At 50.0% G+C, this 26,519-nt stretch overlaps 1 protein-coding gene across 2 annotated transcripts in view; it reads right to left on the bottom strand.

Moving 5' to 3' along the window:
• The window catches only part of Rrbp1 (ribosome binding protein 1), a 38,714-nt gene extending 18,669 nt beyond the window's left edge, over positions 1–20,045 (bottom strand). For both annotated transcript variants that reach the window (XM_010634134.1, XM_010634135.1), the window contains exons 1-5: positions 17,870–20,045; positions 3,878–4,026; positions 2,871–2,993; positions 613–765; positions 53–171 (exon numbers count right to left, since the gene is read on the bottom strand). In XM_010634134.1, coding sequence (XP_010632436.1) covers positions 53–171; positions 613–765; positions 2,871–2,993; positions 3,878–4,026; positions 17,870–20,024 — 2,699 coding nt within the window. In that variant the 5' untranslated portion in view covers positions 20,025–20,045. The remainder of the gene's footprint in view (positions 1–52; positions 172–612; positions 766–2,870; positions 2,994–3,877; positions 4,027–17,869) is intronic.
• Between the last annotated feature and the right edge of the window lie 6,474 nt (positions 20,046–26,519).

The following is a 26,519-nucleotide window of genomic DNA, read 5'->3' as shown; positions in this document are numbered from 1 at the left end:
AAAAATTAGGGGGCACTTGTGTGTCTCATGAGGGCTACAGATGTACACTTACTTGCTCTCCATCTGGCTGGTGGCCTGGTTCAGGGCATCCCGCAGGATGGAGTTCTCCTGCTGCAGGCGAGCCAGCTGAGTGTTGGGGCCGTTCTCCAGCTGCTCCTGCAGAGTCCGGATCTAAGAAGTCATAAGGAGGCATCAGATGCTGCTCAGCCACAAGGAGAAATGAGTTCTGGGCTGGGGTTAGTGAGGCTGCAGCCCACAGAGGGAACAGCCCACCTCCAGGAGGCCCCTGCTCTACATGGAAGTCGCAGGAGCCATAAAACAGGCCTGTAGACTGACAGCTCCAGCCCAGAGACTCGAGGCCTGGTGTGACCCCAGCGACATCCAGCAGCTGGCCGTTGAGCACTGTACTCTGCTGTAAAATGCAGTCCACACCTTTCTGCTCAGTTTGTTTTTCTGGCACTGGGGACTGAGCCCAGGGCCTGTGCACTGAGCTACGCCCCCGCCCTTTTCTACTTTGTATCTTGAGACAGGGTCTCGCTAAGTCACCCAGGTGGTCACTAAGGACTGCACGTGCCTCAGGCTGTGTGACACCAGCCAACCCGAGATGCCCACCTTGCCCTGTAGCTGCTGCACCTCCTTCACGTGCTCTCGGTAGCTGGCCTGCATGCGCGCCTGCACCGCCGCAATCTCCTGCTCCCGCGCCACCAGCTGCTTCTTCACCTTGGCCTCCCCAGCGGCAGCCTTGGCCTTCTCTGCAGCCATCTCCTGAGGCAGCAGAGAACATGGCGGTCAGGAGTGGGCTCCTTTACTTCTGGCAGAGTGGTGACGGGGTGGGCTAGCTCACAGTGGAGTTGGTTTTCTGGTCTAGGCAGAGAGGTGAGGTTCCATACTGCCGCCATGGCCCAGCACACAAACAGCTCTCTTTGGGCAACTTCTTTTGGGTTCTGGTCACTTTTTCTGCAGTTCCAGGGGTGGAACCCAGGACATGGAACATTCTAGGCAAGTGCTCTACCACTGAGCTGCACCCTCAACCCTTGTAATTTTATCTCGTGATAGAGTCTTGCTAAGTTGTCCAGACTGGCCTTGAACTTGTGATCCTCCTGCCTCAGCCTCCCAGATAGCTAGAATTACAGAATGTGGCACTGTACCCAGCTTTCTGGTCTTACTTTCTTCCCAGCACCATTCCTCAAGCTTACTAGGGATGGCCCTTGGCCCTCTGAGATAAAGGTGGAAATGGCACTCCTTCCTGGTGCCCCAGCAGCACACCTGACACCCCCAAGGGCCCTAGGGTCTCCTGATTACATTCGATTCAGAGCTCAAGCTCTTTCCAGGCCATGATGATCAGGTGCAGCAAAGACACAATGCAGAGCTTCAGGATAGAGGCCTGGGACACCTGCGTAGATGGGGGCTCCCTGAGGCTCAGCCTCCCAGGGGTCAGGGACTGGCAGGGGACACCTCACTACAACAGTGACCTCCGCGTGGGACAGGGACAGGGCTCCAGGAGGAGGCCAAAGTGAGTCTTATAGCATAAGAAGGAAGTGTCTGGACAGCCACAGGAAGGGTATGGGAGGCCCCAAGAAGGAAGAGCCACAACAGGTCAGACAAGGGGGAGCAGGAAAGGCGTATGCAGGATGGCAGGGGTGTGTGTGTAAGGAAGGGGCAGGCACAGTGGGTGTGGCAGGTACTGCTTTGCATGCAGACTTGGGGTGGAGGGCTGTAGCCCAGTGGCAGAGCTTGACTGTGCTTTCCAGAAGCATCTGGAAGTCCAAGGGGGCCTCCTTGGGCTGTGGAATGGAGATGTGATGAGCGACACAGACAATGCCCGACATGGTATTTAACTTCAACTCAGAGCCAAGGGCCATGCCAGGGGAAGATAAGAAGGGAAAATCGCCAGGGGGCAAATCCTAGCACCCCAATTGGAGGGCAGGACAGTGTGCACACCTGGTGAGGGCACCCCGGGGTTGCTGCCATTGTGGTTCCAGACTCTTCTCCTTGGGGCACAAGTCTGCTAACCCCCACGAGATATGGTGTGGACTGATAGGGATGCAGCGCTCGGGCGCCGGACAATGACCCACAACCAGGGCAGCTCTGAGGAAAGCTGGCAGCCATATCCTGGACAGGAGACAGAAGCTCTGGGGACAGAAGGCCTCAGAGGCCAACTTGACTCTACCCCGTGCCTCGCTACAGAGTTCATCTTCCTTCTTCCTATTCCCCCACCCCAACAACCTTTGCCGTGTGCTTCACAGGTGCACAAAGCAAACTGTCTTGCTTCTTTCTGATTCTCACTGAGCAGCTGGAAGCACCCACAGGGAGGGCTGCAGGTGGGATGGTGTGGACACCCTGTGTTGGGAACACTGGGGCACCACGGCTCCTTGGGAGAGACCACACCAACCTGAGCCAAGTCCCCAGCCAGGCTCATGTGGTGTGGACCTGTCACCGACTGCTGCTGAGCAAACCCTTGCCTTGTCCTGCTCAGCCAGCAGCCGGTCCCGATGAGCCTGTGTGTCCCTGCACATCACGCCATGGCTGGCAGAACAGGGACAGAGATAGCATCCTCTGCACAGGGCCCAACTCTCAGCTGTGCCCCACCTCCTTCCTAGGATGGCCAGTGACAGCATGTTCAGGTCATCCCATCACAAACTGAGATCCCAGATCCCACATGTTCTTAATGAGGAAGGGACCCTGCCCCCCACCCAGGGGTATCCCCATAGCAGACATCTTCACCCAGGGCTCCAGAACAGCCCCTTGCTGGGTGGCACAGCTTCACCCCAGGGCCCACCCTGAACCATGGCTGTGACCTGAAGGCAACTATAGCCTTGAAGTCCAGGGGGTTCGGGGAGGGGAGGAAGGCTTCCTGGCTCAGGCTGTACCTTGTTGAGTTCCCTTAGTTTGCTCTTGGCCACAGCTGCATCCTCTTGCTCTGTGGCCAGCAGTTTTTCCTTCTCTTCCAGCTGACGTTTCAGAATCACCACAGGGTCACCCTTCTGAGTGGCCTGGAAACACCCACAGAGCTGTGTCAACACCCAGCCTGTCCCCACTTTGGCAGCCTGACAAAAGCAGAGGCCCATGCACCTGCCAATGCAGGAACAGGGCTTTAAGGCCAGCCATTCCACCCCATCAGGCATGGATGAGGAAGAGGAGGCCCTGCCTGGTCACCAGCCTCCTGGGGCCTCCCAGACCCTGTGGAGAGATCCTGGGTAGCTTTCCGGACCATGGCATTTCCAGACCCGCTGAGCCAGGGCCTGAGGAAGGGGAGGCCCTGACTGCAGTGCAGGAATGAGGCTGGGTAAGGGACTCTGGGGATAGTGTCCTCGCACCCCGAGCAAGGAGCTTCCAAATCACTGGGACCCAGGGACAGCATGGAAGGGGATGATCCCCCGGCCTTGGGAGGGAGCCTGAGCCTGGCTCTCAGAACGCCTGCCAGCACTCATCTGGCCACCACTCTCCAGCAGTCACCCCAAATCCATCCCGGGTTAAGATGGGTGTGAGCACACCGCATCTGAGTGAGCATACACTCTGCCCTTACCGGACAGCACTAGGGGAACCAGAGTGGTGTCATGCTCATCATTGGCTCTCTCTGCCTTTCTTCCCACACCCTGATCCAGGCACAAACTAGGCCCCAGCTCCCTCCCATGTGCCATGCAGGCCCCATACTATGCAGGTGCTGCCCATGCCCCACCCCCACCCTCAACAGCTGCCCAGTTTGGATGGCCAGGTGACCCGCACATCTGAGCAGGGCAGGGGCACAGGACTCCTCTGGATGTTTTGGGATCTTCTCTTTGCAGCTCAGCAAAGTCGGGGAGGCTGGGTGGACTGAGGGCTGGAAGGAGAGGCAGAGGGGCAGCTGTGGTGTGGCCCGGGATGGGGGAAGACTCACCTTGTGCCAGGTGTCCTGGATGACACCAGCCTTCTCAGACAGGATCTCGATGAGCCGCTGGGCCTCACCCTCGTTGAATGCCATGCTTCCGACCATAGAGACCAGTGTCTTGTAGGGCACGTAGAGAGGGCTATTAGCATCAAGGGGCCCTGCAGTGGGAAGAAGCAGGAGCTTACATTCACACCCCAAAACAGCCAACACGGCCACAGGATGTCTGCCCAGGGCCAGCAGTCTGGAGTAGGGGGCTGGCCTGGGCCTCCTGCTCTTTTAGGGCACTGATCATGGCCAAATGCTGGGCCCCATACCATCTTTCTAACTTGCTGGAAGATAGTGCCAGCCTGGGCTGTAAGTCAGGCCCCCCACCTTTTTTATCAAGATGACCCTGAGCAGAGTTAAAGAAGGCATACTTCCCCAAAGGGTTACTTTTCCTTCCCTCCTTTTCTAGCAAAAGTCCTGGATCAGCCCTCAGCCTGCACTGCTCAGGAGGGTGTTTCCACTAGGATGTGACCTAGCCCTGTGGCCCTGGGGACCCTGACTGACTACACACCCGAGACACTGCAAGGGATAGATGAGTAGGGGAGGCTGTGTCCACACACCCAGGTCACACACCATCTCCAGCTCTCCCTGGATAAAACTTAGGCAGTGACAGGTCTGGGAGAAGTGAAGCTGGGCCACAAGGGACACCTAGGACACAGAGCCACTGGCCAACGGCCACCTCTCACTGCAGGAAAACTCCGACCACCCTTGCCACGTGCACACACACAGGCACACTCAGATGCACATGAGTGTTTCCCTCTCATCATGGCTCTCAGAGGAGCATCATTTAAGGCAAGAAAGGCCGAACTTGATGGCATTCCTCCAGCAAAAGACTGAGCTCTCCCACCCTTGAACAGAGGCCTAAAATGTGAAATGTGCTGAAACAAAGGGAGCAGAGCAGCCTTTAGCCAAGCTGGACGAGGGAGAGGGGAAGGGGACCAGGAGAGGAGTGGGGAAGGTTTCCATAGCAACCCTGAATCCTCTGACTTGTCACAATATTTTCACTTACTAGTCACAATATTTTCATTACAAGTTAAAGCACTTAGTGTGATACCTTAATAACAGGAATGTGGGATGTGGGCGAGCTGGTTGCTATGAGTACCTTTATTTTATAACTTCTTATCCTGGTGAAGCTTGGAGATTACCCAAGCACACGTGTCAGAAGAAAGAAGAGGGCCACCTCGCCTGAGAGCACAAGGGTGCCAGGGGAGTGGGCGCAGGGCCCCTTCTTTCTTCTGACGCGTGTGCTTGGGTAACGTGTAGTCATTACAGTGGTCGGCTGGTGTGCCCTGGAGAAAATTTTGATTTCTGTCAGGCTAAAATAAAACAAAATCTCTGTGAGTGAGCTTGGGAAGCAACACTGGCCTGATTCTGGTTCTGGGATCCCTGCCCGGACCCACACCACCCCACGCTCCAGATGTGCATTCACTGCTGATGTTGTCTGCTGTCTGGACAGGGAGTCACAGGCTGGGGGGTGGGGTGGATTTCCCCTGGGTACAAGGGTCCAGTACAGCAGAGTGGCTCATGTGACTCCAGGATGACAAGCAGGACATTTATACCAGAACTCAAAGACTTGGCTTAAAAAAAAGGAATGTAAAACATCTGTAATCATGTTACACACTGACTGCGTGTTAGAACGACACGTGGGGTACACTGGAAATTCATTTGTTCCTTGCTAGTCAGTACTGTGCCCAGTGGACATCTAAGCTGCCTATGGGGTTCAGTGTGTGGGTTCACAATGTTTCTATGTGCCAACTGTTCTACTACTTTCAGCCTTGGGGACCCCAAAACAGCCCCTGCCAAATCCTGGCAAAACCAGCAGAAGCCCCAGCATGACCCAGGGCCCTGTCCTCTCCTGAACTTGCTACTGGACAATGTCTTAGGCTTAGGCCCAGGCCCATGCACTGCTGAAGGGAGATGCCTGGCTGGTGCTGCTGAGGCAGCTTTCCACGCACATGTCACTTCTGCCCTGGATGCCCCTCACCATCCACTCCCTCCCGCACTTTCTGTCCTGTGTTCCCAAGGGTGATCTTTGAGAGTAGCAGTCTAGTGGACTGTTTGTAATTACATTACATTTTGTTAAATAATTTAACCTAGTAGGTGGGAGTGGTGGTGCATACCTGTAATCCCTGCACTCTGGGAGGCTAAGGCAGGAGGATTATAAATTCAAACCCAGCACAGCCAACTTTTAAATTGTGTCCTTCTCTCAAAAATTTAAAAAAGGGCTGGGAATACAGGTTGGTGTGATGGCCCTGGGCTCAATACTTAGTATTGAAATATACTTGTATCAAGTAACACAATCCAAAGCTATGCACAGCAAACTTTAACTCTCTCCCCTGGCCCCAGGAGCTTACCTGGCCTTAATCATGCTCATACAAACTTTCTTTTACATGATCTTTAAAGGGCCACAACCTTACAAAACATTTTTCATTAAATCTTTTTTTAAGTAAGAACTATACCATCTCTCTTCTTCCCAGATCAGGGGCAGTAAAACAAAGAAAAAAGCACAGCACTTAGAAAGGGGAAGCCTGGACACCCGCCCCCCGCCCCCGGGGTGTGCCAATCACACAGGGCTCCAATTGGAGCCCGCTGACTTCTCCAGTAATCCCTGCTCTGGTGAACTTCAAAGCCACCGAGATCAATCTGCCAAAGATTCAACATGCAATCTGTTAACCGCAGACTCCAGAGACTCAGGAGGGAGCTCCACAGGAGGCCGCCCGCCCCTTGGGGCTGTACCTCCAGCCACTGCCTGGCCTGCAGGGGCTGAGAGACCAAGAAAGGCAGCTGGCCAGTGGGACCTGGGGGAGAACAGCCAGAGCAGCTGTGATGACATTACCGAGACCCCCTCCTGGGGGCAGGGGACACAGCAACACCAACACAGGTCAAGCCGCTTGACCCCAAGGATGCCCCACAGGAGCTCTGGGCCAGCAACCTCGAGCTGCAGACTGGCCTGAGAGATGTTCACATGCCATCTCCTGACCTTTACCCCACCAAAAAACAAATGAAGGAATAAAACCACCCTGGGGGTGAACAAACCCATCCATAGGCCAGGTCTGATCTGCAGGTCACCTCTGTCCTTGGTCACAGCAAGGCTTCAAGAAAGAGCCAGGTGGCCTGGGCTGGGACTTCAACTCAGCTGCTTGCCACCTGTGTCCACAGACACGTGACTTAGCTACTTTTTGCCACTGTGCCCTGGTCTGGGATGTAAGATTGATGATCATCCCTTCCTCACTGCTTGGCAAGTTAAACTGCAACATGCCCCCACCAAGAAGCGTGCAGAGGCTTGCATAACGTGTATAACACCCCGGGTTTCAAAACTACACTGCCTTCCACGACCACACAAGAAGGCTTCATCACCTAGGATTAAACTTGCGTTGCAAAGAGCATTTTTCTCTCCTACTGTCCACTGTGGGTCCTCTGATGAGACTTTTCGCTTTGCCTGCATAATCCCCAGGCTTCCAAAGGTCAGGCCTCAGCCACAGAAGAAGTCAGTAGCTGCCAGTCTGAATGCGTGGCCACTCCCCTGACAACAAGGGAGGGCACCAGCAATTCCCCGCCACTTCCCAAGCCTGCTGGCAGCTAACAGCTACCAAGAGGGCATTTGGTCTTGGCCCTGTCCAGCCGACTGCCATCACTAGGTGCCCAGCCAATGCCCAGAGTGGGAAGGTCCAGATGCTCTCCAAACATGAGGTATGCACCTACTGTGTACCTGCCAAATGAAATGCCAAGCCTGAAAAAGAAAGAGTGGGGTGGCAGCTAAGAGGCAGTGCATAGGGCAGTCATGCAGCAGAGCAACTTGCAGGGATCCCAGGGAAGTAACTATGGCAGCAGGGCCAGAAAAGGCCTCCATGCAGGGGTGTCTCAGCAAAGCACTGCCTGAGGAGGCAGCACAGGAGCTAGAGGAAGGGCAGCAGCCTGGGAAAAGCACGGAAGCCTCCTGGGCCGGAAGCATGACTAGAGGGGCAAGCTTCATAGACCCAGAGATGTGGGCTTCATTCTACAGGCAAAGAGCAGGGAAGCTAGGAGGGAGAGATCTTAACAGTACAGAAGAGTGACTTCAGGATGCCCAGAAGGACAACGCTGGAGGCGGGCAGCCAGGGAAGAGCCACATTCAGGAACCTTGATGCGCAACCTCACAAGAGGCCTGGTCTTGGGGACTGGGGGAGAATCCAACAGCCAAAGCACTTGTCTTCTTGGGGACTAACTTTGAGACCCCTTCTGAAGGCCTCTCCTGGATGTGTGGATAGAGGCCCAAGAGCTGCTGGTCTCCCCACCTTATGCATTGCGCCCTCCACAGGAAGGATGTCAGACCCCCAACCTTAAGCAAATCCTATACCCGGCCCCTAATACCCTGGCCAAATCAGGTCTGGGGTAGAAGGTGCAGGCAAGGGTGCAGCAAGGGTGCCTCCTCAAAGCCAAGTGCTGCAGTCACCTACAGCCACAGATCCTGGGGCTGAGAGTAAGTCCCCTCTTCTGCTGACCACAGTCCCACTACCTCAGGAATGAGGCAGTTGGGCCAACTTCATTGACAGGCTCTCCCTCTCTGCATGTATGTGACCAGGAAGCTTGTAAGGGGCATGACACTTATAAGAGCCACTCAAAGCACCACCAAACGCATCCATGGACACACCCAGTTCCTCTCAGCTGGCCCACTGGCATCCACCTGCAGCAGAGGTAGGCCCGAGCGGGACACACTACCCTCTCACAGGATGCAGGCTGAGGAGGAGCAGCTACACCTGACTCCCGTTGTTGGGAGGTTCAAGTGTACTGAGCCAAGAACAATGCCAAGAACAACCCACCCATCTGGAGCCACAATGAGGCCGTTTCCACTGGGTGGAAGAAACACTAATCTGTTACCAAATTAGGAGGATGTGCATTAAACGGCATCTGGTGGAATTTTAAAATATCCTATAGACTAACTTTGTTTTCCTCTTTATACTTCTGTTCTTTTTTTTTTTTTTTTTTTTTTTTTTTTTTTTTTTTTTTTTAACCATGGATCGAACTCGAGTTCTTGTGCTTGCAAGGCAGGTGGTGGACCCACTAAGCTAAATCCCCGGCTATACTTCTGTTCTTTACCCCAGAATTAAAAATAAATTTATACCAGGAAAAAACTCACACATCACAGTATTTTTCAAGAGTGGCAATCCCTCCTTGGGCTGCCTCAGTACACAAGACCAGTGTAAGGAGATGCTTTCAGTGACAACCAGGATTCTAGCTAATGCCTGCAGGACAAGGGGTTTATGACCCTAGCTCTCCCTCTGCAACTGCCCTAGCACTGCCAGGCCTTAAGGTGACTGAATGGAGACTTCTGGAAGAATGTCATCTAGCAGCTTTTCACACTGATACTTGGCTCGCTTCCCTAGGGACTCTTTTTGTTCTTTGTTAAAAGAGAGAAAAAAAAGAAAAAGCTGGGCTCCAAGAACGTACCCAGAAAGTGAATAAAGGCTAAAAAATCGTTCAGCTTTCTGCAGAGCTTCAGACCCTGAGAAACTGAGCTAAGACCCAAAGAAAAATGGAGAAAACTTCATCCCCGTACACAACTGCGGTACCCAAGGAAGGGCAAGGGGCAGGACCAAGGCTGGCGCTGCCACCTGCTGACCATGGGGCTGGGGTGAAGTATGAGCTCTGAGAATATGAATCCAACTCACAGGACTGCCTGGGATCCGTGCAATGAAGAAGCACCACAGAGCGCACACCTCAGAGTCCTGAAGTGACTCAGTAGCCCAGGACACCTGAAGGGCAGACAGGTGGGAGTTCTGGTCACAGTAATGACAGTGCTCAGCTATACTGCACACTGGCAGAGAGGCTTCCTGGTCAGCTTCCTCCCTGCATTCTGACCTCTACCCTGTCAACACAGGCAGAATGTGACTACCCTGTGAACACTTCCTGTTGTATGTGAATACACATCCAGCAAAGATGGAATGTTGGCCCAGCAAGGCAGCACACAATTAAGGAGCTCACTGACACCCCTATCACCCCATAGGGCCACTGCAACCCTCACTCTAATCCCATTCCTGCTGCCTGAAGATGCTAGAGAACCCCCAAGAAGAATTAACCCAGAATTCTACCACCCTGTGGTGGCCGTGTTTGACAACATGGCGAGACTGGGCATTGTAACTGCCTGTTCCCACAAATGTCTTCTACCTCACCAGCTTGGTGGGGCTCTCCTAGGCCTCGACCCGGTGGCCTTCTGGTCCCGGAATAAAACAGGCTTCTGTGACAGTCTGGAAGAAGGGTTTCCTCAAAGCCACCCCACAGTCTAAGGGAGAAGCCCCAGCCCTGGGCATCCCTTTACTCATGAGGCAGGAAGCCACAGGTCACTTCATGGGCTCTGAAGCTGGGACCAGGCCTCAGCCTCCCATAAGGCAACACAGAGCGAGCCACACTGCAGATGAAGTCCCAGATGCTGAGCTCAAGCTCACTGTCTGGGGCACAGGCCATGTTGCTGATCCAGCCTTGAAGCAAGGCACTAGGAAGGTCAACAGTGCATGACCAAGGTCTCAACCAACACGCAACTGCTGCAGCCCAGGCTTGGCCAGGAGATTAATCAGCTTAATTACAAGGGCAGAGACTAAATGAGAACAAAAACACATAAAAAAAAAAAAAAACCTGCCATCGGGCCAGGGATTTAGCTCAGAGGTTCAGTGGCCTGCCTTGCAAGCGCAAGGACACGAGTTCAATCCCCGCTACCAAGAAAAAAAAAAACCTGCCATCTTCATGTATGCTTTCTATATAAGAAACCCCCTTTCTCTAACAAGCTCTCCACACAGGGCTGGGCTCATGATCCACTAACTCATGGTGGCACCCCAAAATCTAAGGCCTCTAGTTCTGGGGAGTTTCTGCTTCTTGATGATTCTGTAAATTCCCTCTTCTTCAAACATTTAGAAAAAAATTTATACTCCCTGTGTTTTATAGGCCAGTGTTTTCTCCTCACTCCACACCAGACTCTACAATGTAGCCCAAACTCAGAACCATTTCCACAACACCACAGCAGAAGCATGTGAGCAATGATTAACTCAGAAAATCACCTCAGGGCCTCTCATCATAAATCCTGAGATATTTTCGGAGAGCAATGGAACACCATTTCCTAAATTAAAAATGTACCCACCTTTTGACTCAGCAATTACATTTCTAGGAATTTGCTTTATAGAGGCACTCACATGGCAATACATGTACATCACTGCAGCACTAATTTCAGCAGCCAAAAAAGCCTGCATGCTACTTAACTGTCATTTAAATAAATCACGATACATTCATGCTACAGGATGTTATGCAGCTGAAGGTGCAGCTTTGGAAAGTGACGTGGAGACATGTCATTGGATGGTTCGAGGAAGGGAGCAGTTTCTACGCTGTATGCGCCACGTGTGCATGCGACTCACAGGCCATCTGCGGGGGGGGCCCCCAGGGAGCAGGTGATGATTAGGAGCGGGAAGACAGTCTTTTAAAGTTCACCTTCCATGCTCTTAGATTACTGAATTCTGCTTGCTGGAAACATGTATTTATGTAACAATCTTAAAAATCAAGGATTAGGAAGCAGGTGTTCACTGTTAAATGCAGCCATGGACAAGTGGCAAAAATCTGTCCTATGGCCTGATCCTCTTTTGTAGGAAAATCGGAGCAGGTGCCCGGCAGGAATCCAGCGTGGGCTGAGGAAACTGCCCTGTGCCTGTCTCCTGCCTGTGGGTCTCTGGGGGCATCAGCCAGGAGCCAGGCAAGACTGGTAAAGCTGCCTCCAATTCTGGTCCCAGTCATGAATGGTGACCCTACTCATAGCATCCACCTGTGACATGGAGAACATCAGGCAGACAGGACCAGGCAGGGAGGGCTGTGCATGATGCCACTCTGGCAGGGCTACCGGCGAGTCACCCAGGGGCCACCTTCCTCCAAACAGCCACTTTTCAGAGCACGATTTAAATGGCGACTCCGACAGCTCATTCAGCAGTGGTTCACAGTGGACAGCGCAGCCCTACAACCTTGCTTACTACTGCCCACTGACAAGTTTATGGCCTTGGAGCCAGCCCTGCCCAAGCCAAGGTCACTAGACTCATGGAAAGGGCTGCCCCCAAGCCTGCTCTGCACTGGTCGGCCAGCAGGGACCACCACCCAAGCTTCCCCCTGATCCCCACAACCCATCAACAGGCCACCTTACCCCACCCCTCCCAATACCGCTGGATGCCCAAGCCCAACCAGCCCACCAGGAGTTCTGCTCATAGTGCCCTTGGGCTGGGCACATGTGGTTCCCAGGGTGTGACAGACTCTGGATGGAAGAAGCTCAGTCCTGGCCAGTGACAGGCCAACCAGGATGACCACAGCCTTGCCAACCAGAGGAGGGACACAGCTGCCAATGCCACAGTTCCAATGAGGAGAAGAGCCAGTGAGCCACGCGACCAGGTGTCTCAGGGGTCTTGTCAGAGTGAGCCCTGAGTGGAGTGGAATCAGCCATCTGCAGCAAGAACCTGTCTGGTATTCCCTATATCTGTATCTGTACACTAGACACCCAAATTGCTGTGAGGACAAAGGCACATACCTCTCAGGCCACTCTGGGTCCTCTGTCCTGATTGAACCCAGGCCCTTCACACGGAGCCACATCCCTAGCTTTCAAGGCAGGCGGCAGCACCACTGAGCTAAATCCCTGGTGCAAGCCCTTCTTTTTGAGACAGGATCTCATTAAGTCACTAAACTGCCTAGGTTAAGCTCAAACTTGCTATCCTGCCTCAAACTCCCGGAGTTCTCAGATTACAGATATGCCCCACTATATCAGCTCTGCCCAGCCCTTCTTTGCTCCCCACATCTGGCAGTGGCTGGGTCCTCGGAAGACAATGTTGACAAAGAAGTTAAGGAACATTCCTGGAGCCCATCAGCCAGAAAGAGCAGAAAACACATTTGTGTTGAGGAATAAGCAGACTATGACAAGCCCATGAGGGAAATCCAAATGGATCTCCAGGCCAAGGACAGCCCAGCCCCAAGCAGAGAAGGCAGTGCACTGTACACTTATATAAACACGCCATGTTGGCCCCAACATTGCTCAGAGAAAAGCACACCATGCTCCTGAGGACAGGTGACTTGCAGACCCACTCTCCTCTGTTCTGGTCTGGCAGTGGCCACACAGGCTCTGACTGCTACCCCAAAGGACACTGAAAGGGCTGGACGCTTCACCTCTATCACCACCCAGACTGGCCATGGCCCCCTGAGAGCCTGTCATTCCAGGTACACCAAACTGCCACCCCAGTGTAATCCCACTGCAGGAGCTGTGGGGATGCCTGCCCAGGCAGCGGGCTGGGGCTTCCTCCCATGGGGTGGCAGCAGGCAAACAGCTCTTGTCAAGGAGAGACGGAATTCCAATGTTTCTTTCCATAGAGATGAGGAGCCTTCCACTGGAGACTGCAGGCACATTAGGGATACCTCAGAGCCTCACCCGTACCCTCTTGTCATGGGAAATCAGCTGAACACACATGCTGTCACCTGGGGCCTAACCTGACCACATGTGCTGCTGTCCCCTTCTGTGTTCACAAGCACACTTTGGGCTGCCTGACCACCATGTGGGCCTCTCCACAGCCAAGAGCTCCCCCCAGCCCAAGGCCAACATCTTCCCTGAGAGTATTGGGAGACTCTCCCCAACCTTGTGCCACTATGGCCCTTGCCCTCTCAGGTCTGTGCTCTGTAGCTCCAGCCCTGCACACTGAGCTCCAGAAGAAGCACCTCACCAACCCCTCCATTAGGTGCTTCCTGGATCTTGTTAACATCTGGGAGTACATGATTTTCTTATGCTTTTGAAATGAATACAGAATTTAAGATAACACACCAAGCCCCAATTCTATGCAGCTAAAATGATTTCAGAAGGTCATTTAGCAAGAAGCATTTTAAGAGGAAATGACCTAGGGCTGGGGATGTAGCTCAGTAGCATTGTGCCTGCCTGGCAAGTGCAAGGTCCTGAGTTGAATTGCCCATGCTGGAAAAAAAAGAAGAAATAATCTACCACAACAGCCCCTGAAACTCCCACCCAAGGGCCCTCAGAGAACCTTCCAACAGGTACTTCTGATATCAGGGAGTGCTGTACAGCCACAAGAGCTCACAGTGCAAAAAAAAAAAAAAAAAAAGAGAGAGAAATCAGACAACTGGACTTCTCACTGTGAAAGAGTCCACTCTATCCACAGATTCCCATCTGTGGATTCAAGCCACTGCAGATTGAAAATACAGTATATTTAAAAACTGCATCTCAGGCCAGGGATTTAGCTCAGTGGCTCCACTGCCTGCCTCACAAGCACAAGGACCCAAGTTCAATCCCCAGTACCAAAAAAAAAAGCATCTCTACAGAACATGCAGACTTTCACTGTTGCTACTCCCTAAAGTACACAGCACTCACTTTACATTTGGTGATGGAAATAATCTAGAGATGACAGAAAGCATGCAGGAGGGTATGCACAGGTTATGTGTAAATACGGAGGCATTTATTTATTTGGAGGCATTTTATATCAGGGACTTGAACTTTCAGATTTTGCAAACTGTGGGATCTTAGAATCAATCCTTAGCAATTCTAGGTGAAGACCATATATTTCCTAAAGTTAGTTTTTATATCCTTGTCACTTATCTAGAATCTCTATCTTCAATGTTAGCATGTTATTTAAAGAATGTGGTATCCTATAGTAAAATTCCTTGCCACATACACTTGGACCTAATTGTGGCTGACTGATACAGTTGTACTGTATATTTTCACAGATCAATCATAATTAAATTACCTGAATTACAAGATTTATAAAATGTGTTTATTTTATGAAGTTCAGTTCTTACAAGTAGAAAGTTTCTAGAAGTTAGCTTCTTAATGGGCTGTTTCCAATTCTGTATAAAAATATAGCAGTATTTACTTATAAGTCTGTAAATGTTAGAGACAGTCTGAAAATATGTAGATGTCATACACTCATTTCTCTGGAAGCAAGAGGCAGATTTAGATAGCTATTAAAATAATTTATTTTTCCAGTTATACAAGATGGAAGCCAGGAAAGCCGGGGATTTAGCTCAGCGGTTCCCACCGCCTGCCTCACAAACGCAAGGACCTGAGTTCAATCCTCCGTACAAAAAAAAAAAAAAGAAGAAGATAGAAGCCAGGAACTCTTTGTTGTTATGTTTAGTAGTTTATGGAATTTTATAAATAAAACTTCAAAAATTCTCATTTTGTATAACACTGATTTGTTTCATTTACGCACCTCAAGTAAACTACTGTCTGGAGAAAAATTTTTTAAAAAATTTGGAATCTTACTTTTGACAACTAAAATTTACTGTGAGTTCTCTGCGTGATGTTCCTGTAGAATCTGCACATCCTCACTGTTGGTGGCTGCTCCCAGCTTGGGTAGGCAGAGTGCATTGAGGTCCCCACCCCTAGTGGCCTAAGGGACATCAGAGCTACCAACCACAGACTTGCAAGGCGCAGTGTACAGTTTGTCCAGAAGAGCAAACCCATCAGCCCCTCATGGGCTCTTGATATATTCTGCTACACTGTTTTTCAGAAGGGTCATGCCATTCACAATGCCACCACTTTTCTGATTACATCCATGTTTTTTTGCTCATAGTAATACTTAAAGCTTATTTTAATTGAGTAATATAAAATTCTAAACTTATTTGCTAGTCATAGGAAGGCTCCTAGGCACAGGCCAGACCTCTGGCCCCAGGAGATCCATCTTTCTTTATCTTATCAAGACCCCCAGGGAGTGGTCCCACATACCAAAATCTGAGGTCTGCCAGAGGGAAGGGAGGAGAGGGAAAACCTCCAGGATCTTCAGGATCAGGGTGAGGGCAAACTCAGGAAAATGAAAAATAAAAAAGATCAAGTAAGAGGACACACTTTCCTCAAGTTTTCAGACTCTCAAACCCATTCAAGAGTGGAAAAATCTGCCTGCCTCGTGTCAAGGGGCCTCACATCTTCCCACACCTCTTGGATGCAGGCCTGACTCTCCTAGTGGGGAGATGAGGCTGAGGTGCCTTCCTCTCACTGCACCTTCCATCACTGGGCCCACCCAGACCAACTTACTTCATACTTACCTCTATTTCATCCAATCTGTTCAATCTGTGCAGAGGGAAGTGCCTGGGAGGGGCCTAGGTGGGGTTTTCCCAACCACCAACACTGCCCCAAACTGACATAGCTGGGTCAGTTCTCCAAGGGGGCACAACAGCTGGGAATGAATTCACACGGCAGACAGGACCAGCCAGCCTTCCAAAAGCCACTTTTAAAAAGACAGCTATCTTCAATTTTTTAAATTTTATTTTTATTTTGGTTTTTTGAGACAGTCTCTCTATGTAGTTCGTGTTGGCCTTGAATTCAGTATGTACCCCAGGCTGGCCTTGAACTCAAAGCGATTCTCCTGAGTCAGCCTCCCAAGGGCTCGGATTACCAGGGTGTGCCACCATTCCTGGCTCTCTATTTCTTAACCTGTTTCAATACTCTTACTTATTTTTCTCCCTCAGATGGGACTTTTTAGGATAGTTTTGTCACTTGGCAGGTAAAATCCTACTGCCAGTTTGGCTGGAATAACTTCAGACCAGTAAGTTAACTCAGGAATAGCTACCACTTATCTCTAACATTTATCTTCCTCATCCCAGATGAATACTACTTTTTTGGTTCAATATTCTTTTCCTTTGCCTCCATCAGGCTGTTATACAGGCTGAGGCAGGTAATATGTAGGTCTCATTCCTTACAAGTTTTCTATTCCTTGCAAGTTAGGACAATTTCCCCTTCCTTTACAATACAATCATATTTGTTTCACATCTTATTTCAAATGTCTAAAACCATCCAGAGTAACATGGACCATGGGATGTAAGAGGCCATGAAGAAGCGCATCTGGGAGAACCAGACGCCAGCAGTTCCCCACTCTAACCATGTGTATAGGACGGAGACACCGGGGGAAATCAGGTTAAAGGAAGGCAGCATGACTACCCTCAGCCTTGGGAAGTAGGCCCTGAGGCCAAGGCCAACCTGAAAGGAGTGGATAGGTGGGCTTGTCCCTGATGCCCCATAAGAGCCACACCAGTCACATGGGACAGGGTTCCTCAAAAACTAGGGCAGGAGGAGACTGAGAAAATTAAGACAGTGAAACAGGAACACCCAGCAAAACATGGGCCCACATGCTACCTGGCCCAGGTCCAAAGAGATGCCTGAAGATACCTTTTTTCAGGACAAATATAATTAGTTAATTTCCCAATCAGCTAATGACAACTCAAAGGGTTTTAAAAAAACAATAAAGGAGAGGAAGAAAAGAAAGAGCAAGTGATGAGCCTGAAACAGAAAGTCCCTGTCCAACATCAAGTACTTTGAAGATAGAGGCAAACAATGCTCGATGTCACCCAGTGTCTCTTAAAAGCCAACATCCACGTTGATGCTCTACAGCCCTCTGTCCAATGCACAGGGTGCAGGCCAAAGGGAGAGGTGGGCAATGCAAAGAAACACGCTGCTCCTCAGAAGCTCCGCTAAGCCCCAGGTGAGGTCAGAGACCTCAAGGAGGACAGGAGCCCCACGGAGAAGGCTCATCCTCTCATCCCCTCCCACCACAATGCAGGCCCTCTGCCAGAGACACAGCCGACTCAGCCTTGGTCACAGGACTGGCCCAGCCAGCAGGCTGCTGCGCTGTGCTGTGCAGCCCAAAACTCCCTTTGTGGCTCTGCTCTCACCTTGGTAGAACTCTGCCTGGGTCCCAGAACAATCACATGTAGGCCACATGGGAGTTCAACCCTGTTAAGTCACAGCCTCCCACAGAGCCTCCCAGCCCAGACAGCCCCATTCAACCACCTTCTAGCCAGCCTGCAGGAACAGGAGTTTGAGTAAATGCCTGCTGCTGCAAGCTACAGGATCTGAGGATGTTTGTTATACAGCCTCGCTGTGGCCGCGGCTGACATAGGCAGCATCCCTGAAGAACATGCACAAAACAAAGACAGCTTTCCCTCCAGGTTCACAAAGAGCAGAGTACTCACCAGGCTCACTCTTTTTCTTGGAACCAGACTTCTTCTTTGCAGGAGCCTCCTGCTTGGGTGCCTCCTGGTTCTGGACTGCATCTGTACTCTTACCCTGGACAGGAGCTATCTCAGGCTTCTTCCCCTGCCTGGCACCTGCATCTGCCTTTCTGCCCTGGTTGGGAGTTTCCTCTGCCTTTTTGCCTCGATTGGGGGCTCCATCTGCTTTCTTTCCCTGATTTGTGCCACCCTCTGCCTTTGTGCTCTGATTAGCAACAGAATCTGCCTTTTTGCCTTGGCTGGGGGCTCCCTCTCCCTTTTTGCCCTGGGTAGGAGCTCCTTCCCCTTTTTTGCCCTGGTTCTGGGCACCCTCTCCTTTCTTGTTCTGGTTTGGGGTACCCTCCACTTTTTTGCCCTGGTTCTGAACCCCCTCTGCTTTTTTGCCCTGGTTCTGGCCACCATCCACCTTCTTGGCCTGATTCTGGTTCCCCTCCCCCTTCTTGCCCTGGTTCTGGCCACCATCCCCCTTCTTGGCCTGATTCTGGTTCCCCTCCCCCTTCTTGGCCTGGTTCTGGTTCCCCTCCCCCTTCTTGCCCTGGTTGTGGGCACTATCTCCTTTTTTGCTTTGGTCCTGGTTCACCTCTCCTTTTTTGCCCTGGTTCTGGTTCCCCTCCCCCTTCTTAGCCTGGTTCTGGTTCCCCTCCCCCTTCTTAGCCTGGTTCTGATTCCCCTCCCCCTTCTTAGCCTGGTTCTGGTTTCCCTCCCCTTTCTTAGCCTGGTTCTGGTTCCCCTCCCCTTTCTTAGCCTGGTTCTGGTTCCCCTCCCCTTTCTTAGCCTGGTTCTGGTTCCCCTCCCCTTTCTTAGCCTGGTTCTGGTTCACCTCCCCTTTCTTAGCCTGGTTCTGGTTCCCCTCCCCCTTCTTGCCCTGGTTCTGATTCCCCTCCCCCTTCTTAGACTGGTTCTGATTCTCTTCTTCCTTCTTAGCCTGGTTCTGGTTTCCCTCCCGCTTCTTACCCTGGTTCTGGTTCCCCTCCCCCTTCTTACCCTGGTTCTGGGCCCCCTCCCCCTTCTTACCCTGGTTCTGGGCTCCCTCCCCCTTCTTTCCCTGGTTCTGGTTCTCCTCCCCCTTCTTACCCTGGTTCTGGGCTCCCTCCCCCTTCTTTCCCTGGTTCTGTTTCCCTTCCCCCTTCTTACCCTGGTTCTGGGCCCCTTCTACCTTTTTACCCTGGTTCTGGTTTCCCTCCCCCTTCTTGCCCTGGCTCTGTTTCTCCTCCCCCTTCTTAGCCTGGTTTTGGTTCTCCCCCTTCTTGGCCTGGTTCTGGTTCCCCTCCCCCTTCTTGGCCTGGTTCTGGTTCCCCTCCCCCTTCTTGGCCTGGTTCTGGTTCCCCTCCCCCTTCTTGGCCTGGTTCTGGTTCCCCTCCCCTTTCTTGGCCTGGTTCTGGTTTCCCTCTCCCTTCTTACCCTGGTTCTGGGCACCCTCAGCCTTCTTACCCTGGTTCTGGGCACCCTCAGCTTTCTTGCCCTGGCTTGGGGTGCCCTCCCCCTTTCTGCCCTGGTTTTGGGCCCCCTCCGTCTTCTTTCCCTGAGCCACGCTGATGGCTGGGGCACTGGTCTTGGCACCCACTGGGGGCACAGCCACCATTGGCACCTCCTTGGGAGTGGCTTCCAAGATGGCTGACTTTGAGGCCAGAACCTGGATGGAATTCACTACAGAGCTGACTGCTGGTTCCACTTTAGCCACTTTTTTCTCCTTCTTCTTTTTGTCCTTCGGGGAGGAGGCTGGCTTCTCCTGGGGCATGGCTGGTACTGCAGCAACGGGGGTAAAGACCAGGGGAGCCTGGATGGGAGTTGGGGCCACAGCCATGGCAGGAGTGCGTGTTGGTTCTTTGAGGAGGACGGTGACACTGGGGCCCAGGTCTTGATCAGGAATCTTCCCATTTGGTTTCTCATCCTTTTTCTTGGTCTTTCCTTTCTTCTCCACAGTCTTCTCCTTCTTTTTCTTCTCCACTTTCTGGTAGTAAGTTTTTGCCATCTCTTTGCGCTGGTTAGCGAGGGCCTCTTCATACGATGTCTCCTTCATGGAGAAAGTGGACACCAGGAAGATGCCAATGGCAGACACTACCATGAAGCCACCAAAGACCACAACGCCCAAGGTCTGCGTGTCATAGATATCCATACTGGCTGGTTTTCTTTCCACCTGCCAAACACACACAAATATACCCATACACAGAGATTACATTTTGGATATAATGAGGCATTTGACAACTTCCATCTTTACTTTCTCACCAAAATTAAAGTTTTAGTAACATCCCTCCACTCCACCCCCACCCAACAATGTCAGGGATCGAACTCTGAGGACTTTGTGCTTGTCAGACAGGCACGATGCCATTGAGCTACATCCCAGTCCAGGTTTTACTAATTCCTGCTCCAGATTAAATTCAGTCATTGGGGCACACATTCTTACCTACTCCCCTTAAAAGGGAATTGTTTTTACCCAAGATCTACACAGTCCCTTCCATGCTGAGGGTGGTGAAGTACTCACCAGAGTACTTCGTGCCTAGGAAACATCAGAGCGAAGGCCACCAACTCAACATGTATCCACTCCAGGAGCACAGGCTTGAGATGGGAGTGGTGGGGACTAGGGCAGAAATGCCCCACATAACCCAGTCATTCTGCTGACTGCCACAGAATGTGAGTCGTGAGCTGAAAGAGCTTTTGATTTTTCACAATGGCCAAAACCATCTTCTCTCAATGTCAAACTGGCTGCCATGTGAGCCAACCCAAACACGTGTGCATGCCTTCAGCCACAGGCATTCTGGCAGGCAGGCCCCTGGCACACCCTCACTATTCTGCTGCCTCCCTTTATACCCAAGAAAAAGTTACCTAGGGTCAAAAACAAGCACTTTGGTGCCATACCCCTAGGAGGTGGCCAGGAGCTGGGTGAAGGAAAGCAGCTTGGCCTACACTAGCACCTGTGACCAGGGAAACCTGCACTCTGTGTGGCAGGAACAGATGGGATAAGCCTTGCAAAGCCACCAGTCTCAGAGTACACAGGAAGGAACTGTGTCACCAGGCCCACTGGAACAACATCCCTACAAGAGGGTGACCCCCACCATTCTCACTGCCTGTGGACCAAAGCCCAAAGGGTCAGTGGACATCAAGCCCGCACCTTCCTGGCTGGTGACCCAGGCTTAGGTCCACTTCACTGAGGAACTCCGAGAGATAAACCCAAGGGTTAGCTCTTGCTGACGTCTCATCAAGTCCCCGCCCCTAAGCAGTGCAGGCAGGGGGCAGAGGGGAGGATGGAGAAGATGTAGGTCTCCCTGGGCCCTGCCCATGAGGAGCTCTGGACATGGGAAGCCAGCTCCAGGTGGTTGGCAGCTCAGGCACTGTAATCCCTATACCTCCTGAGCAGGAAGGGAGGGAAAAAGAAAGGGACTTTCTAAACAGCAATCAAGAAATCCAAACTGGGGCATTAGGGCATTTTAATCTACAGAAGGAACAAGAGAATGCTTGAAAGTCTCAACATCCTGCTGCCGTGGCAGTTCCAATACAAGGCCTCACTGGGTCTTTTCAATTAAGAGTCTTAAGAGGGTTGCACGCTCTCACACTCTGGGTTTGCAAATGCTGTGACACTCACTCCTCTGACAGGCTGCCACCCTAGGCCTCCCAGGACCTGACCCAACACTCCCTCCTTTTGCCATGAGGGTTGGGCCAGCTCGACTCAAGGAGGCCAGGAACCCAAGGCAATGTGATACTTGTGCTTCCTATGGACCTAGACTGTGGCTGCAGGGAGTGAGTGTCCCACAGCCAGGACTTGAACCAACAATCATGGTAGCTGTCTGGGACATACTTTAAGCTGAGTGCCTTGCACCCTACTTGGCCCCGGTAGGTTCTCTGGGGGCTCCGTGTTGCCAGTCACACACTCCTTGGTGGGTGTCCATGACAGGAAACCCTCCCAGCCCTCCTGAGGACTTCTAAGAGTTCTGCAAGGATCTCTAAGTATGGAGAGTCAGTCAAAAGATGCGTGATAACTGGGATGCTCAGCTGATTCAGGTGACTAAAGTCCTCCAAAACATACCCTTCTCCAGGACAGACCAATGCCACCACCACAGGGGCCGAGGTCACACTGGCACAGTCCCACCAACCACATGCACAAGGGTGGCCTCTTGTGGAGCTACAGCTGGCCACCAGACATGACGCAGCAGCAGCTGTGGACAAAGTGAGACCTGTTTGCAGCCGAGCACTGTGTAGCTCTGTGCTCTCTAACTTCTAAACTCCGGAAGAAAAGCCAAGGCTGGGAAATGAGCCTTTAATCTCATTCCTCACAGGCAAACACGAGGCGCCAAAATATATTCTCTGTGGGGAGCTCAGCATCAAGAAAGCAAACTTGGGAGGATATTTTTCCTCTGCAGTGCACACAAATGTATGTTTTATAGCAGCACAAATGTGTCTTTCCAACTTCTACAGAATGAGCTGCTTTAAAAAGAAATTACATCTCCACTAATTCCTGAGTTAGAATTTTTTAGAACACTTTCACAGGCAAATGAAAAGCCCCAGTCTTTGGTAACACACTGCAGCACTCGCAGTGAAGACGGGGTCCCTAAAACAGTGATGTGAAGGAGTGAAAGACACCTTTCTGCTGTGGGCCGGGTAGGCTGTGAACATATCTTGGGAACACGGAAATAAGGGGGCCTCAACTATTCTGACAGTCAGCACCGGGCTTTACAGGGCTACATTAGGGGGCACACAGCTGAGCCATAGGGCCTGACCACAAAAAACCTCCCCTGGGTCAGCTCCATAGACGTCCATGAAACAAGCACCTTCTCAGGCTCACTGGTGCTACACACACAAGAGTGTGAGGCAGACAGATGAGGCCTCTGAGGGAAGGCGTCAGGAGGCCACCCAGGCTTGACAACTCAAGCTCACCAACTGCCTTTAGGCCTCTAAGAAAACAGCTCTTTGCTCTTAAGATGGGGACAAGAGGAAGCAGAGGCCTTAACTTTTCAGATACAGGCCTGAGTGAGCTGGAACACTCAACAGCACCTCCAGGGCTCGTCCTAGCAACACCCAGCTGTTTCTTGGGGGGACCATATCAGGATGCTCAAAAAGCCCTGGCCAAAGAGTGACCAAAGAAGAGCCTTCCAGACCTATCTCCTTTGCGAAGGCACAGAACTGAAAGAAATCAGTACAGAAATGGAGTTTCTAATATATACAGGTGCACAAGAATTGGTATCTCATTTTTAAAAACTAAGCTTTTCTAACCCAAAAACTTGACATCTAAGCTGTCCTAAATGATGAAGTTTTCAGAGCAGTGATGTGGCTGGCACCACAAGTGGCAGATTCCATGGCTGATCTCAAGGGCAGGACCCAGGTAAAACCCAAGCATGTTGAGGATATTCTGTAATGTCACTTCGGGTAGCGTGTAGGAAACAAATAAATTCAGTGCTTAGATTTGGGTCCTATCGGCAAAATATCTCATTATGAATTATAAATACTCCAAAATCCAAAAAATCTAAAATCTGAAACACTCCTGGTTCAATCGCTCTGGATAAGGGATATTCACCCTGTGTTATGAAAGTTTAGACATTCAGAAGTAAGAAGAATATGAATGCCAGTTTACCCACTTCTCAGGTTTATCCAGGCCTCCCACTGACCAGACAGCACACACACAAAGCACAGGTCATCTCCTTCAGCCACCTATCTTTTCTAAATATTTATGTTGTATTACAAGCATACATTTCTACAGACAATGCACAACACTGCTCTGCATGCTGTAACTGTTATGTAAGGGACAAAACAGGTGTTATTTAGCTTTTTTTTTTTTTTAGACAGGGTCTCACCATGTAGTTCAGGCTGGCTTTGAACTCACTATGGAGCCCAGGCTGTCCTCAAACTCATGGTGAACCTCCTGCCTTAGTCTCCCAAATGCTGGGATTACAAGATGTGCGCCACCACGCCTGACCTTTGCAATGATTTTTTACTATATTTTCGTTTGCTTTTGAGACAAGAGTCTCCCTACATTGCCCAGGCTTGCTTCAAACTCCCCAGCTCTAGCAATCCCCCTGCGTCAGCCTCTTGAGTAACTGGGACTACAGACACACCTAAATTTTTTGAGATATATTATGTAGATCAACATAACTTGTGCTCCTTTAATTCCTATATTATGTAACTAGACCACAAATTATCCACACTTCTGCACATTTAGGTTTCTAAAATGTATACCTTAGGCCAGGCATGGCGGGGCAAACCTGTGATCCCAACCCTTGGGAGGTGAAGCAAAAGTATTGTGCAGTTTGAGACCAGCCTGGGCTGCATCATGAGTTTGAGGCCAGCCTGAGAGCTACATAGCAAAACTCTGTCTCAAAACAAAAAACAAAACAAAACAAAAAGTAGCCCTTCACATTAAACTGTAGTGTGATGGTTTTAACACAGGGCAAGAGAGTGCCCTCTTCCCCTGCACCCTGTCCTAGGTGACCACTGCAAGGGAAGTTACTTCTCTCAAGAAGTCAGTCACACTTTTTGCAGTTAGGGCCAGCTTATTGCATGTTTACTTTGGTAGGTGACAAGGTGACAGGAAGCAGCACTTTTCAGCTTAATTACCAGCCCTTTCCCTGACCATCTTTCTTCCTCTGTGCCCCTCAGGGGGGCTGTGCGTGGATTAGATCAATTATTTATAACTCACAATCAACACCATGCTTTAGTTTTAGCCCAAGAATCCCCTTCAGGACTTCCACTGAGATTTTCATCTGTATCACACAGAATTTACAGGTAAACCCAGGAAGGACTGACATTTGTAACTGCAGAAACTCCTTTCTCACTCACACTGATTTAAATGTTTTCTTTCATACTTTTGGAAAGTTTTCATGATTTCCTCCATAAAAATTTTCATACTTTTTTGTTGTCGTTAATTTTTAAATGTTTTAGAGAAAAAAGATCTTCTGTAAATTAGTTTTCCTTCATATAGACAACCAGCAAAGTTACAGACCTTTCCCTCCTTCCTTGACTCCTTCATGACAGTTACACACTTCTGTATATGGGTCATTTATTCAGCCATTATTATGCTAAGCTCTTGTCAAAACTGGGAGTTTGTAGATGTAAAGTCTCCTTGATTTTTTTTTCATTAAAAAACACCTGTAGGGGGCAGTCTTGTTTCTTGCTTTTCCTGAGCAGTGGGGTCTTGTCAGTGTCAGTGTTGCCAGGGGAGGGGTCAATACCCTCTGCATTTCTAGGTTCCCCCATCACACTGTAGTCAAGTTTTCCTGGAAACCTTTTCTCAGGTTAAGTAGCATAGTTTTTATAAACAATTGAGTATTGGATTCTAGGAAATGCTTTTTGTTATCATTTGACATTTCCTCCTTTAATCTGTGATGTGCTGAGTTATATTACAATAGCCCACGCCATCTGCTGGGGATACCACACAGTACCAAAAATACCCCATTTTTTATACACACACAACTATGACAGTTTAATTTATAAATTAGGCACAGAAAGAGCTTAGTAACAGTAATAAAATGGAGCTATAATAACATATGTAATACAGTTGACAATATCATGCTCCCATGCCTTAAAATCACTATTAAATAAACAAAGGCTACTTTTGTGATACCATGATGATCAGTCTGATACCCAAAACAGTGGGCAGGTAGCACATATAGCATGGACACGTTGCATCAGGGCCAACTCGTGTCCTGGATAGGATGAAGCCAGCCAGTGTGAGATTTCATCACATTGCCGGGATGGTGCAAAATTTAAACTTATACATTATTTCTGGAATTTCAATATTTTTAGACCAAGCTTAATTGGGGGTTACTGAAATATCAGGAAATGAAATTGTGGCTGGGGGAAACTATTATAATACATATTCTGTTAATTCACAGATGATTTCTATAGTATAAAGTCATTGGTGGAAAAATCTTTTCTTTTAAAATATTATCTTTAGATTTGCTCTGTTCCCATTTTTACATGGAATTTGAGGGTTCTAAAGTAGAATGAGGCCATTCTCAGGTGTTCCTGTACCAGGGTCATCTGCTTTTCACAGAATGAATGCCCTTGTTCTTTGGGGCAGTTTCTACAGAAGTATGGCTGTCTTTGCTTTATAGTTCAGATGACTATAGGATGCAATAAAACTGTTGGGGTAGTTGTTTTGAGATCTTTTCTTGGAGCAAGAAGTGGGAAGCTGGTTTTTAACTGCCGTTTCAATTTCAAGGATTCTAGAACCAGCTTTTGAGTTTACAGTCCAACTAATGTTCACTACTCCATCTTCCACTGGTTTATTCTATTCTTTCCAACTTCTTGACATGCACATTTATTAATTTTTGATCCTCTCTTATAACAGATACTTAATTCTCACATATTTCTTCTTTGGCTTGTGACTTGGCAGCATATTTCTCTTCTAATACACAGGGGGTCTGAATGATCATTGACAAGTCCTAATTTAACTGTACCATAAGCTTTTAGATTCTTATTCACAATAAAAAATGAAACAAAATCTGTCCTATGCCCTTGGAAATAGAATGGGGTACACATACATATATACACACACCAGTATATACAAACGTATGTTACACAGGTAGATAACACAATCCTCATGAAAACAGTAACTCAGTCTGTATGTGCAATACACTTGATTTTCAATGCCAACAAAAAATTAAAAGGTTTTTACAACAAA

Source organism: Fukomys damarensis, unplaced genomic scaffold, assembly GCF_012274545.1.
Source record: "Fukomys damarensis isolate Sample0158 unplaced genomic scaffold, DMR_v1.0_HiC HiC_scaffold_7, whole genome shotgun sequence".
Taxonomy (NCBI): domain Eukaryota; kingdom Metazoa; phylum Chordata; class Mammalia; order Rodentia; family Bathyergidae; genus Fukomys; species Fukomys damarensis.
This window is presented reverse-complemented; position numbering and strand designations above follow the sequence as displayed.